At 34.2% G+C, this 14,149-nt stretch overlaps 1 protein-coding gene across 2 annotated transcripts; it reads left to right on the top strand.

Annotated features, from left to right (window-relative positions):
- On the top strand, positions 9,860-13,741 carry LOC109210593 (protein LIGHT-DEPENDENT SHORT HYPOCOTYLS 10-like). 2 transcript variants are annotated; one of them, XM_019374042.1, is made up of 2 exons: positions 9,860-10,559; positions 13,500-13,741. In XM_019374042.1, the coding sequence occupies exons 1-2, from the start codon at positions 10,046-10,048 to the stop codon at positions 13,514-13,516; spliced, it is 531 nt and encodes a 176-aa protein (XP_019229587.1). In that variant the 5' UTR covers positions 9,860-10,045; the 3' UTR covers positions 13,517-13,741. The 2 variants fall into 2 exon arrangements, with proteins under 2 accessions (XP_019229587.1, XP_019229578.1); XM_019374033.1 differs by having other exon boundaries at positions 9,863-10,622.

The following is a 14,149-nucleotide window of genomic DNA, read 5'->3' as shown; positions in this document are numbered from 1 at the left end:
TAGGGTCCCACTCCCTAGTTGATGCCGTCATAACCCGATGACTTTTCCAACATAGGGTCACACTCCCTAGTTGATGCCGGCATAACCCGATGTCTTTTCCAACATAGGGTCCCACTCCCTAGTTGATGCCAGCATAACCTGGTAATGTTCCTAACAACAGGGTCTCCAATCCCTAGTTAATCTCATTTAGATATAGGGTCACCACTCCCTAATCTCTTTTTCCCAAGGATACACAATCCTGCTTTTATTGCTTTCAATAAAGAAGTAGTTTAGATTTTTGTTACAATAACTCACGGAATTTTCCTAGTGAAAATTAGGGCAGAAAAATTTCGCTCGTTTGTTTGTTTTGGTGCCTGAGTAGGTTTTTACCTTGAGGCAGAAGTTTCGAGACGACCAAAAGAAGAAATCTCAATCCAGAATAAAAGAAAAATGAACTCAAAGTGCAAAAGCGGAGAAAAGATGTGGACTGCTCAAGACATGATTGAAGTCACAAGCTTTGCATGTCCCATTTTGATTCGAAAGCTGAAGAAGAATCAACTAGTACCTGCAGCTAACAAGCATCAAGATTCAGATCAGAGTCTGCATGAAGAACCAGTCAAGACTCAAGATCAAGCTTCAGAAGGTTTATAGATAGGAATCTTGTAACTCGTAGTTGATAGGCTTAGTTTAGCTTTGCGTTCTTGACTTTAGTGTAATAAGGAGATCAGCAAACAGAAACAGCAACAACACCAGTGAAATCACAGCTATTCGGTAGTCCCAGCTACCAAAACTTCCAGAACTACACTGACCTGATTCCTTTATAGCCAAGGATATGTAGACAACCTCTGAAGCAAGGTTCGGTCAGACCTTTTCCCAAAAATACTTCCCAGGGAGTATCTAGACGGGCAAAAATCACTCATAATTGCTCATTTTATCTTTGCCTGAAAACTCTTTGTGTTTCCGAGCAAAGAGGGGCAGCTGTGAGCATGTGATTTTTGCCCTACCAAAAATACTCCTACAAAATTAAAGAAATAGATTTTTTTTTCCAAATTATTTTCAATTTTATAGGATTTTGTAGGATTTTATTAATTGTTTGCATTTTTGTGCACGTTTAATTTTGCTAAAATCGTGAAAATGCCCTAAAAATGCCAAAAATTTCATGCATTGCATATTAGGTTTTGTGTTCATATTTTAGGATTAATTTGTTGGTTAATTGCTTTATTAAACAGAAAATCACAAAAAATTTGGTCATGCTATATTTTGGCCTTAGCTTTAAATTAGTAATTTCATTAGTTTTAAAATTGATTGTTCAAAAATTAGAAATAGTTAATTAGATTTATTTCATAATTTAGATTTGATTTAGGACCTAATCTAGGTTTTTAAAATTAATTAATTTAGGATTTTTAAAATAAAAGAATAATAATAATAATAATAATAATAATAATAATAATAATAATAATAATAATAATAAGAAGAAGAAGAAGAAGAAGAAGAAGAAGAAGAAGAAAATACAAAAAAAGAGGGGGGAATTAAAGAAGTGCTCGAAATTGGGCCAAAATTTTAATTAGCCCAAAAACAATGCCCAAATCCGCCTGGTCCAGCCCAAATTCGTTTCATCTTCCCTTCACCCCATCCGTTGGATCATCTTGATCTAACGGCCCTAAACTAACCTCCCCCCCCCCCCATATAACTTCCTGAATGAGACCAGCCCCCTATAGACCCCCTCCCTCTCACTTCCGCCTCTGAGAGCTATCAAACAACAAACCCTAGCCGCCCTAGTTCTCCTCACCGTCTCCGCCGTGGACCACCGATCGGAAATTGTCTTACGGCGGCAGATCACCTCCAAACCCTACCAAATTAACACCCTATAATCACCTTCTTTTCCCCTTTCCATATATCACCACAGCTCCCTTCAAACAAGCCTAGAACTTCTCGAATCTTGGATCTAAGATCCCAAAACCCTAACTTTTCCCCTTTTGATTTTCGTTCAGTTTTTGGGCTGTTTGAATCCAAGACTTCCATTAATCGACTGCTCTTGATAAGAGCAATCGATTAATGGTCGTATAAGTTCATCTTTACCCCGTTAAAATTGGTCGATTTCTTGGCTGGTCCATTCCAAAACGAGCCTTAGGTAATTTCTTTTTCGTTTTCTTTTTATTTTATTTTCTGTCTTCTTTCATGTTCATTTTCACTTTCTTTTAGCCTGCATGATTTTGGTAATGACAGTGTATTCCTTTTTTGCTTAGTATTTTCTGTTGTTTCATTTGTTTGTGTTAATTGAAACATGTTGAAGGTTAATTTCGATTGCATAAAATTTAGGCTAGTTAGGGTTAGTTTTTAGGTTATTGCTATGTTGCATGATTATTCTGGTTTTTTGTTTTGTTTCCATTTTTGTTCCTCTCTGGTATTCGTTGTTTTAGATGCAGTGATTAGCTTAGGATAATCAGATTAGTTCTAGTCAAATTCCAAAAGTTAATTAACAAGCTGCTTGGTTAGAAAGAGTAGCTTAATTGATTAATTTGTTTTGATTTGCAAACTGATTAGGTTAATTTCTAGGTTTTCTTTGCATCATCATTATGCTTTTGTCTGGTTACTGTTTTGGATATAAATTTTAAATTCAGTTTTCTTGTTTAAGGTTAATTAGGTGAACCTGTTAATTTACTAATTAAGGTTTAGATTGTTTGAATTAAACCCTAGATGCCTTAAGCTTAAAACTAAATTCAGAATTGAAAGGTAGTACCCCTAAAGCTTTAAGGTGGTACAATTGAAACAAGGTTAGAATTTCAAATGCTGGAATCGCCTAGATGGTTCTAGAAGATTCCACAAGGGTTTTGAAATCAGAAATTAGGTCAAATTGGTTAAAATTGCAATAAGCTGAACTTAAAATGGCAAAATTCGGAATTTACAATAGGAAAAATATCAAGAAAGTCTAGTATTGGACAGCTGTCCCTGAATTTTGCTGAAAAAGGACGGACAACTGTTAAAAAATGCTGTACTATATGACATTTAGGGAATTTAGGGTAGAATATGCTTTTTTGATGCTGTTTTGGGTAGCCTATAGTCACCTAAAATTTCAGAATACAAAAAGAGAAAAATTTCCTGAAACTTTCTTGCTAAAATATCAGTTTTCTAGTTAGATTTCTAGGCTGGTTTTCTCTAGTACTCTGATTTTTGAGAAGTCTAAGTGCTGGTCCTTTGGTTTCTGGGCTGATTTCTTACTGCTACTGTTTGATTTCTGGTTGCTGCTCCATCTTTAAGTTTCAGCCAGTATTTCACTTGTTTTTCCTGCTGGTTTTTGCTGTTTAAGGTACTGATTTCAGCTTTCTTCATGTCTGCTTGTTTGAATGTTATAAGACCAGAAGCTGCAAATTATATGTGATGAATACGTGTCCTTTCATGTAGTTGTTGATTACATTGTTATAGATCTAGTTAATCTATCGCTATGTGAGTTTGAGGGTTGAAATAATCTAGTATGAGTAGCTTGGTTGATACATTGATACTTGTAGTTTTTCTCTTAAAAGTGACCTTGTTTGAAGATGCTTTTTTTAGTTTAAGTTTTACAATGTTAACACTGATTCTGAATATTAGCTACTGAAGTCGTTTCTTTTCTTCTTCTACTTGTGATGAATAACATAGTGTTTTACTTGAGGTCATGTTGCTTCATGGGCTATAACTTGTGGATTTGGTCACTAGTTGGCCAAATCAACAAGTTTTAAAGCCAAGAGCTGAAATTTGGCTATTGTTATCATGCTGAAATTGATGGCTCCATGTGGTGGACTGAGCTTTGGTTGGATCGATTATATCCAAAAGGGGAAAGAGTTCACTAGGTTGTTAATTTCCTAGAAATTGTAATATAATTAGTTGATATCTTCCTTTCAAAAAAATAGAACTCTAGTGCAATAGGTTAGCTATTAATGCAGTAATTTATGTATCAAAGGATCACAATGTAATTTTTTGATTTTTAAATGCCTTTTACTTGATTCATTATAATTAAATAAGTTTTGAATTCGTGTATTGTGATTAATAACATTCCTGTTAGGAAATTATTAGTAATCATTTTTATTATTATATTTTGTAATATCAGTATAATGTTGTAATGGTTTAGGTCATGGGCTGAATGTTAAAACAAGACTCTGCCTTTATGATTCAGTTTGGGCCAGACTTGTGGTTTGACCCAGCTTGGGAAATGACCCAAAACGGGTCTGCGCCTAGTCCATTGGGCATGGACATTAAGCCCACAGCTCGATCCCAGCCATGGGATTGCCTTTTTGTACTATAACATAAATTCCTTTCTTTTATGTATTGTAAATCACATGTAGTGTAATTAATTTCAAAACTCGAATTATATCTGATTTTTATATTGAAAAGAACTGGATTCCAACTCTGGACAAATGTGTATTTCGGGTGAATTTTATTGGTACTAAACATGAACTCGTAACAGGCCCAGTCATTAAGAGTAGCGACTGGACCAGCCTTTGCCAAATAGCCCAATTGGGCTGTTTCATCTTATACCTTGGGCTTGTAACCATTAAACCATACTTTCTTTAAATTAGTTGGTAATTTTATCATTAGACACTCTTAGATGCTTACAACCAACAAGATTAGTTTAGAGAAAATATGAATATTCATAGCATGCTTTTGGCGCGATTAATAAACCATCGTGATTATGGGTACGGTTCCGGTGACATAGTTACGATGCCTAATTTTCCAAATTCGGGTGTGCATTTCATGTGACCCGACCATAACAACTTTGAACTTTAATAAAAATAAACATGTCACAAATTGCGGGTGCATTTCATGTAGCGTGATTTGCGGTGCGTTCCAAGTGTACGACAATCGTAACTTGTTCAAGAAATAATTCCATAAATCCTAAAAAAGCAGTTTAAAATAATTAAAAGTGGTTATAAAGTTAAAAATGCACAATAGGTTTAAAACTTGTAATTAATCAGATAATTAGGCCAATTATAAATAGTTAAACCGACCGTGCTAGAACCACGGAATCCGGGAATGCCTAACACCTTCTCCCGGGTTAACAGAATTCCCTACCTAGTTTTCTGGATTCGCAGACTTTTAAATAAAGTCAAATTTCCTCGATTAGGATTTTAAAATAAGCCGGTGACTTGGGACACCATAATAAATATCCCAAGTGGCGACTCTGAAATAAATAAAAAATTATCCCATTTCGATTTAGTCACTTAAATTGGAAAAACTCCCTTATACCCCCCTCGGGTAAAAAGGAGGTGTGACACCTACTTGGTCAAAACCCAAAATTCGGACCAAAACCCGATTACTCATTCACCCAAGCTCGGGTAGACAATTGGTTTTGGAATCCGACCTCAATTTGAGGTCTAAATCCCCAAATTTCGAAATCTCTAATTTCTACCCGAAAATTTCCAATTCCACCATGAAAACCTTAGATTCTAGGTTGAAATCTTGTAAAATAAAAATGAAATTTGAAAGAAACTAGTTAGGAATCACATACCTTTGATTTGGGGAAGAAATGGTCTTTGAAAAATCGCCTAGAGGGTTTCTTGTGTTTGGATGTTTTGAAAAATGAGAAAAATCCCGTCTAAGTCAAGACTTATCTGCTGCATGTGTCGCATTTGCGAAGCTCGCAAATGCGAACTCCTCGCATTCCTGCAACCTTTACAAATGCAAACAGCCTGTCGCAAATGCGAACTTGGACTTCCGCAAATGCGGACCTATTCTTCGCAAATGCGAAACTACCCAGTGCCCTCCCATGCTCGCAAATGTGAACTTTCTTCGCAAATGCGAGGCTCGCATTTGCTAGCCAGACGCCGCAAATGCGAGATCTGCGGACCTGAAGCATACCAACTATGTTTTCTAAATTCATTTCAATCCATAGCCTATCCGAAACTCACCCGAGCCCACGGGGCTCCAAACCAAACATGCACCCAAGTCTTAAAACATTATACAAACTTGCTCGTGCGATCAAATCGCCAAAATAACATCTAGAACTACGGATTTAGCACCAAAACACATGAAATTTCTAAGAACACTTTGAAATTCCTATTTTCACAACGGGACGTCCGAATCACGTCAAATCAGTTCCGTTTCTCACCAAATTTTACATATAAGGTATAAATATTATTTTTGACCTGTACCGGGCTCCGAAACTAAAATACGGGCCTGATATCAACAAGATCAAACATTAACCAAACTCTTAAAACCATTTGATTTTCACCCTTACAATTTTCATCAAAAATTCTTTTCTCAGGCTAGGGACCCCGAAATTCGATTCCGGGCGTACACCCAGGTACCATATTTCGATACGGGCCCGCCGGGACTGTCATAACACGAGTATGGGTTCGTTACTCAAAATGTTGACCGAAGTCAACTAAATTAACTTTGAAAGATAAAAATTATTATTTTTATCAATTTTTCACATAAAAGCTTTCCAGAAATGCGCCCGGATAGTGCACGCCAATCGAGGAGGAATAAAATGAGATTTTGAAGGCCTCGGAACACGAGATTGAGTTCTAAAACATAAGATTTCACTCATTGGGCCAATATTTTCTGATGGGAGGCCCAAATTTGCTATTTAGCATAGGAAAATTACGCCGTCTCTTATTAGATAAGGGGTCGTTTGGTATATGATAGATAACCCAAATTAATTATGATTAAAATTTTGTACCGCCTTATCCCTTGTTTGATTACTAATCTTGGGATAAGTTATCACATGATTCCGAGATAACTTATACTTGTCAGAGGGAATAGTAATCGCACAATAAGTTATCCTGGGATAAAGCAGTAAAATTGATAATCCTAAAATTAATTCAACATACCAAACAGTCAATAAAAAATAATACCAGGATAACTAATCCCAGTATAACTAATCGTCTTCAAACCAAATGATCGTTAGTGCAGAACAAAAAGCAAAGTGTAAATTCAAATTCCCATTTAATAAAAATTTTACATTTCAAAGATAATTTCAGTTAGTATTCCATGTGGTACTCACCTTACATGCCAAGATAATGTTGGGGGCACAACTTGACTTTTAATATATTGCCTGAGTTTGATATAACATTTGTTCAAATTATTATTCGATAGTTGTGCCCCGTTAATTAAAGATCTTGAATCCGCCTCAAAGTCCACATAGATGTTTTATATTTGTGGACCACATAAAATGACTAAGATCCAATGTGATAAATAAGCCTTTTGACCATGTGAAATGTGCATGACTTACCCTCTTTATTATTCTCTCCAATATAGAATCTCCACTATTCCCTCTAAAGTATGATATGACAAGGAAAGATGTTTGTCTGTTAACAAAATGCACAAAATAGGCCAAATAGCTTTCAGGTATGTCTCCCACAGTCTCCTTTTGCCAAAGTGCTTTCAGCTTAATTTGCAATACCAGTGATAGTACTAATTTATGTGTGTATAGACCCAAATTCAAAATTTTAAGTTTATACGTTTTAAAAATCTCAAGTTAATATAATATTCCCTCCGTTTCAAATTAGATGGGTACTTTCCTTTTTAGTCTGTTCAAAAATAAATGACACATTTCTAAATTTAAAAATAATTCAACTTTAAACTCTTCATTTTACCAATCTTACCCTTAACGAGAAACTTTTATAACCACACAAATATTATGGCTCCACAAAGTTTTTACCCCTTAAGCTTTTAAGAGCACAAGTTCCAAAAGTCTTTTTTTTTTTTTTCTTAAACTCCATGCCGAGTCAAACTACCCCATCTAAATTGAAACGGAGGGAGTAATAACGAACTAAGGGATTGTATTTCAAGCTAAATATTTTTATACTTTTACTAAGCCTAATACAAATACAAGCTCTAGGAAGAAATAACTGAGTTCACATAAACTTGTAATCTTTGCACAAGATCCGCCCCCGTCTTCGATTATTTTATCGGACACTGTTACCTTCTGCCAGAATAGGTCATATTTCTCATAGTTTTTACACCTTTCATTGATCACTAGCTCACTCGGGTGCAATAGCCCGATTTGGTATTTGACCCTCGCGTGTAACTAAAAAAAGAAAACAAAAGAAAGGGCAGTCCGATGCACTAAGCTTCTGCTATGCACGATTCCGGAAGGGCCAGAATACAAAGGCCTATTGTACTTAATTTTAACCTATATTTCTGCAAGAGGCTGTTTCCACGGCTTGAACGGCATGGCATCCTGATCACATGACAACAATTTTACCAATTACCAATTACATCAAGGCTCCCTTCTCGGGTGTAACTCGTACAATTAAATTAATTGATTTGTTTGTAAATATAGCGTAGAAGTATTTTCTTCCCCTAAGTTAAGAAAAGGAAATCTAAATTTATAACGGGCTAGTCATTATTAATACAAACTGTTTCTGACCTTTGTTTCAGTATAGAACTCAAAAACAGAAAATTCTTCAAGTCTGATTGAGTAAGAGCAATTTGAATCTCTTTTATTCTCTCTTGAGTTTATTTTAAAAAAATTCAAGGCCAATTCCTTTTGTTTTTTAAAACATGCGGCCGGTTTGACTAAGTTGACCGGGGGAGATAGATTTAATTTGACGACAAATTATCATAATCATCAAAGAAATAATTCTCTTAATAATAATAATAATAATAATAATAATAATAATAATAATAATAATAATAATAATAATAATAATAATAATTTACGAGGCAAACTGTTGGTTGCAATTCCATCCTACATAAAAAAAAGGTGTGCACTTCAAATGTTACGAAGGTCTTTTTTCCTTTTCTCCTATTTATTATAGGCTTCCACTCACCAAAAGATACTTTAAAAATTAAATATAGACATTTAAAAAACAACCAAAATAGAGTCTTAATTATAGACATAAATATTTGCAAGATTACACGAATTAGAAGATATCTAATTCAAAATAAAGTCGCACTAAATGTTGTCTAGTTATTATAAACAAATAAAATCGCTCTTCGTACTTAAAAAAATAAATAGAAGATATCTAATTCAAAATCAACAACATATCTGCAACACTATTTTCCATTTCAATTTACGTGACGGTATTTGACATGATATATATAAAATTAAGAAAGTAATGATAATTTCCTGAATTTATAGTCTTAAATATGTCATAATATTCGTTTGGCTATAAAACCATGTCATTAAGAGTAAGATAAAAAAATATAACGTTATGTTATTTTCAAATAAACAACGTGTAGTTCTTTTTCAAGCGGGCTATAAAGAAAAGAAAAAACTTATCTCTAACATATTCCTATAGTCACCAACAAGAGTTTTGTAAAGTGATTAGTAATGAGGTCATGGGTTCGAGTCGAAAATCTTCAAGTGTGACTTTTCGATGCAAATATGAATTTGCTCGGATCCCAATGCGAATACCAGCTACCGAATTGGAAACCCAAAAAAAAAACGTACTCCTATAGTAGTCAAAGTCTCAACGACCTATATGTATACCTAATATTCCAGTTGCATCTGAAAAGGACAGCCAAAAATACTACTCCAATTATAGGAGTTACCTGTAGCTTGATCCTATTATCCGTACCATATTCAAACCTTACACTACAATCCAGTCAAACAGAAATTACTTTGAATAATTTAGGTGGATGTATCTGTTAACTTAAGTATTAATTAATTCTCGAATAGTTTTTTATATTGTTTCAAATACTTTATTTAGCTAGTCAAACAATTGTATAATCGGGGTGAAATAATCGCACAAGTGGCGTCTTGGGAGGGTAGTGTATACGCCTTAGGTAACCCTACCTTAAAGGTAGAAAGACTGTTTCCGATATACTCTCGGCTCAGAAAAGATGAATATAGGGAGACTCTCTCCGATATATATATACCCTCCGCTCACTAATGTCAAACAAATTATAATAAAAAAAAGACTAATAAAACGTATGATGAGGAAAAAGAAGCAGCAGAAAGCAACTCATATGGCCCATTTCTTGTCAACTCAATAGGTCCATATTGATGTGATTTCTACAATTTCATCCCTCCATTTTCACCTGCTTCCTTCAACCTTTGTTTAAACTCTCCATATTTCTCACACATTTAGGCTTACACACAAACAGATCAATATTCTCGATCTATTTCAATTCCTCTCTAGCCATGTCAAGTAGTGATCATAGAGGCAAAGATTTGGCTGAGGGATCATCAAGATCCCCAGGAGATCAATCAATAACAACACCTAGTCGATACGAGTCCCAAAAACGACGAGATTGGAATACTTTTAATCAGTACTTGAGGAATCAGAGGCAACCAATTCCGCTATCTCAGTGCAATAGCAACCACATACTAGAGTTTCTTCGGTACCTGGACCAGTTTGGAAAGACTAAGGTTCATTTACAAGGTTGTATGTTCTATGGACAACCCGAGCCACCAGCTCCTTGTACTTGTCCACTCAGACAAGCTTGGGGTAGCCTCGATGCACTCATCGGTAGGCTTCGAGCCGCCTACGAAGAAAATGGCGGCTCGCCTGAGACGAATCCATTTGCTAGCACAGCGATTCGTGTGTATCTTAGGGAAGTGAAAGAGTGTCAAGCTAAGGCCCGTGGCATTGCGTATAAGAAGAAACAAAAGAAGGCTAGCCCTAACAAAGGAGATGATGATTCCAGTTCTGCAGGTTTCCTCTCATTTTCTTGATCCACTAATACAGTTATTGCCTAGTGCCTCCCCCTCGAAATTGGTAAGATCTTTCACACTCTTTATAGGAGTATACTCGCTATAACAAATAATCTGTCTTATTTTTCTATATTATAATAAGATTTTTCACACACATATACTAATAGTATAATTTTTTTATACAATAACTAAACTTGAACTTGTTGTAACAAATAATCTACCTTATTTTCTAGATTATTATAAGATCTTCCATACGTATAGACTAACAATATAAAATAACCTGCTTTATTTTCTAGATTAATTATGATCTCACTTTCTTTTAGGTGAAAAAAAAAACCTCAATTTTTTCGAACAATTATCCGTGCTTATCCTTTATGTGACCTGATAGAGTGGGAGTATTAAGCGGAGCCAAAATTTGAAGTTTATGGGTTCAGAATTTGCCACAGAATCTATAGCTCATTTTAGTTACTGGGTTTCGCAATTTAAATATTTATATATATTCAATGAATTTCCTAATATAAATACAGTGTTTAAGCAAAAGTGACTGAGTTCAGCCGAACCCACACCTAATAAGCTAGCCCCGCCTCTGAGGAAGGGTGTAGCTTTTCTTCAAATGTAGTGAGGATACTTCATATGGAGTACCTCATCACTAGATCTGAGTGATGATGGTTTAAAGTGTTGCATTAGGTTTTCCGATCTTTAATGATGATAAGAAAACCCGGAGGAAGAGAAAAGTTGACACTGAATTTCACTAGCAAACTCAATAGTTGATGAATACTCTAGGGTAAGTTTTGCGGGTTCAAAAAATTCATTGCTTTCCGCTCAAATTATATATATACATATAAAAATGTATATAATAAGATCATACTCGTTGTCGACTCACTACTTTTAGATATTTGGATTCACCTCTGTCTATTATAAAGACGGGAAAGATTTAGTCTTTTATCTCAAACCCTAAAAATACTTGAAATAAATGGAAAAACTAATTCTTTATCGACAGTTAACTGGTTATTACTTACAATATACTAGTAGAAGTTTCAACAAAGATTATCATAATACTGTTCAATTAACTTGAAACAATATGACAAAACAGAAAAATAAGAGAAGGAATTCCAACAGGAAAGGTCAAGAATTTACCCATTTAATTTCCTCACTTTCTGAATAAAGCTGTCTGCAGTAAGATCTGAATATAGTAAACAATTCCCAGATAGATTATATGTCAGTTTATTGTTTAATCTTTTCGGATTCTGAAGATTTTGTGCCCCCTTGCACAGCCATAAATAGTCATTTGTGGTACTATATATACACTTTTGAATTTTTTTATCAAAGTATTTTAGAATTCATATTCTATTTAAGAGTTTAAATTCTATACATTGACAATATAAATAATATTTACACAATAAGATCACTTATTATGTAATTAGAGATAATTTTTACGATAATACTAATAGCAACCTCTAAAAATGTTAACTAACCTGCAACATATCACAAGCTAAGATTCACTTATTATATGTAAATATTTTTTACGCTCTCAATTTGTATAAGTTATATTCATATAATATGGTTTCATGCATGAATCAATGTTTATCTTGTCCACACCATGCAATTCTTTTTGTTGGAAAAAAGGGGCATTTTGCATTAGATTTTCAAAGAATCATCATTGAAAATCTTTTGATCCTGTACGAGAAAACCATATAGATATTAAAGAGCACCAATTGTTTAACTTTTTGGTAGTATTAAAATGATATATCTTCTATGAATGAGCACTCAAAAATCAGCCTATTGAAGGTTTTGAATCTGCATTGTTTAGTTGTCCTTTTTTATCTTTACAAGATTGCTTACTGTCTATATTGGATCTTGTGGGGCATCACACTAATTCAATTATTTGTCAGAATGTTCTATATTTTTCAATAAAACAAACAATTGTGTATCATGATATTATAACAGCCTCTTGCAGAAATGTAGGGTAAGGCTGCGTAAGATAGACCTTGTGGTCCGGCCCTTCCCCGGACCTCGCGTATAGCGGGAGCTTAGTGCACCGGGCTGCCCTTTAGTCAGTATTGAAGCTGCTACATGTTTATCTGTTTGAAGAAGACAAACTCTTCTTTATATACATAATTTGATGGTACGAAATCAAAAGAAGAATTGCCTTTTATTTAAAGCATGAACCGGGTCCAGGATCTAGACTAGGAATTAAGATTTTATCAGATTATGTATATTAATAGAATAGAGCATTATTACATTTTGCTTCAAATAATCATTTGACTCGTCCTCTGTTAGTTCCTATGGAAGATGTCTGCTTTGTGGAGAATTGAGACTCAAGAACTCTATATATGGAGATTCTGAGGAATATCAGTTTTCTTTAAAAGGATTCTTGACATGAACATCAGTTCCATATCCAAGGGGTTATGGATCGGATAGGATGAATGAGATTACTTCATCCTTAATCAGAGGTTTCGGGTTCAAATCTTAGGTATGGAGAAACTCTTGATAATGAGCGCTTCCTTTTTTAATGGATCCTATATGACGCGAATTTAATAGTCAAGCCAGTGGATTCTGAATACCAAATAGTTACTTTCTCTTTGCGTCAATCTGGACGCTAAATCATAGAGATATATACATACAGTTTATGTCTAAAGACATATGAACTAGAAGTCGATAGACCACATTCGGGTAATGGAATTTAAGTTTTCATTCACTAACGATATAAAAAATAATTATACAGTCACTTAAAATGTAATTGAATATATTTTTTGTCAAATAAGCATTGATTAGTTACCTAAACTATTGATAAGTAACGTAACCTACTATAACATGTTAAATTACTTTTATAATGTAAAACTATTTATATTGTCATGAATTTTTGTTATGGTTTTTAATAGTATCAAGCTTGGTAGTCTCTAACAATTTTGAAACCGATCTAATTACACCTCATATGCAGGATCTTGCAGAAGGTAGAAGGAATTTGCCACTAATTAGGAGTGGAATTTTTTATCAACTATTAAGTCGGATCACATTTGTAATAGCTATATATATATAGCAGAATTCAAAGAGCTGTTTTGTGAATTCTAAATCATTTCTTGTAAGATCATATATACTCTTTGTACAAGTAAGTTTTCCTACTTTTTAGTAGGCACCTTTTATGTATTGTGGATTCAAATCCAACTACTTGATATTTTGATCTCTTTTGATGTAACAATATTCAGAAAATTAGCATGATACTATGCCCAAGGATGACCCATATAGATATATCGAGAAATGATCTTTTTAGAGGAACTTGACATCAATAAATGTTGAGTCTAGATTCATTTTGACTAATGAAGCTTTCCAAAATTTAATTTTTTTTTGTTTTTTTTGTCAAAGGAAAATTATATATATAATTAACTAGAAATTACATTGCAGATTACTGTCTAAGCGGGGAGACAACAGTTCCCCTAATTAGACAGCCATATTTGTTCAATTGTATCAATATTACATGCCAAAAAATTTCTAACTACTTCAGTTCCTAGGATGTCTGCCCAAAATACATCATTTGCAAACATCGGAGGAACTGCTAGCATGGTAGTTCTACCTAAAAAATTTAAATTTACT

This window comes from Nicotiana attenuata, chromosome 2 (genome assembly GCF_001879085.1).
Source record: "Nicotiana attenuata strain UT chromosome 2, NIATTr2, whole genome shotgun sequence".
Classification (NCBI taxonomy): domain Eukaryota; kingdom Viridiplantae; phylum Streptophyta; class Magnoliopsida; order Solanales; family Solanaceae; genus Nicotiana; species Nicotiana attenuata.
Note: the sequence above shows the minus strand (reverse complement) of the source record. Positions and strands in the feature narration are given on the sequence as shown.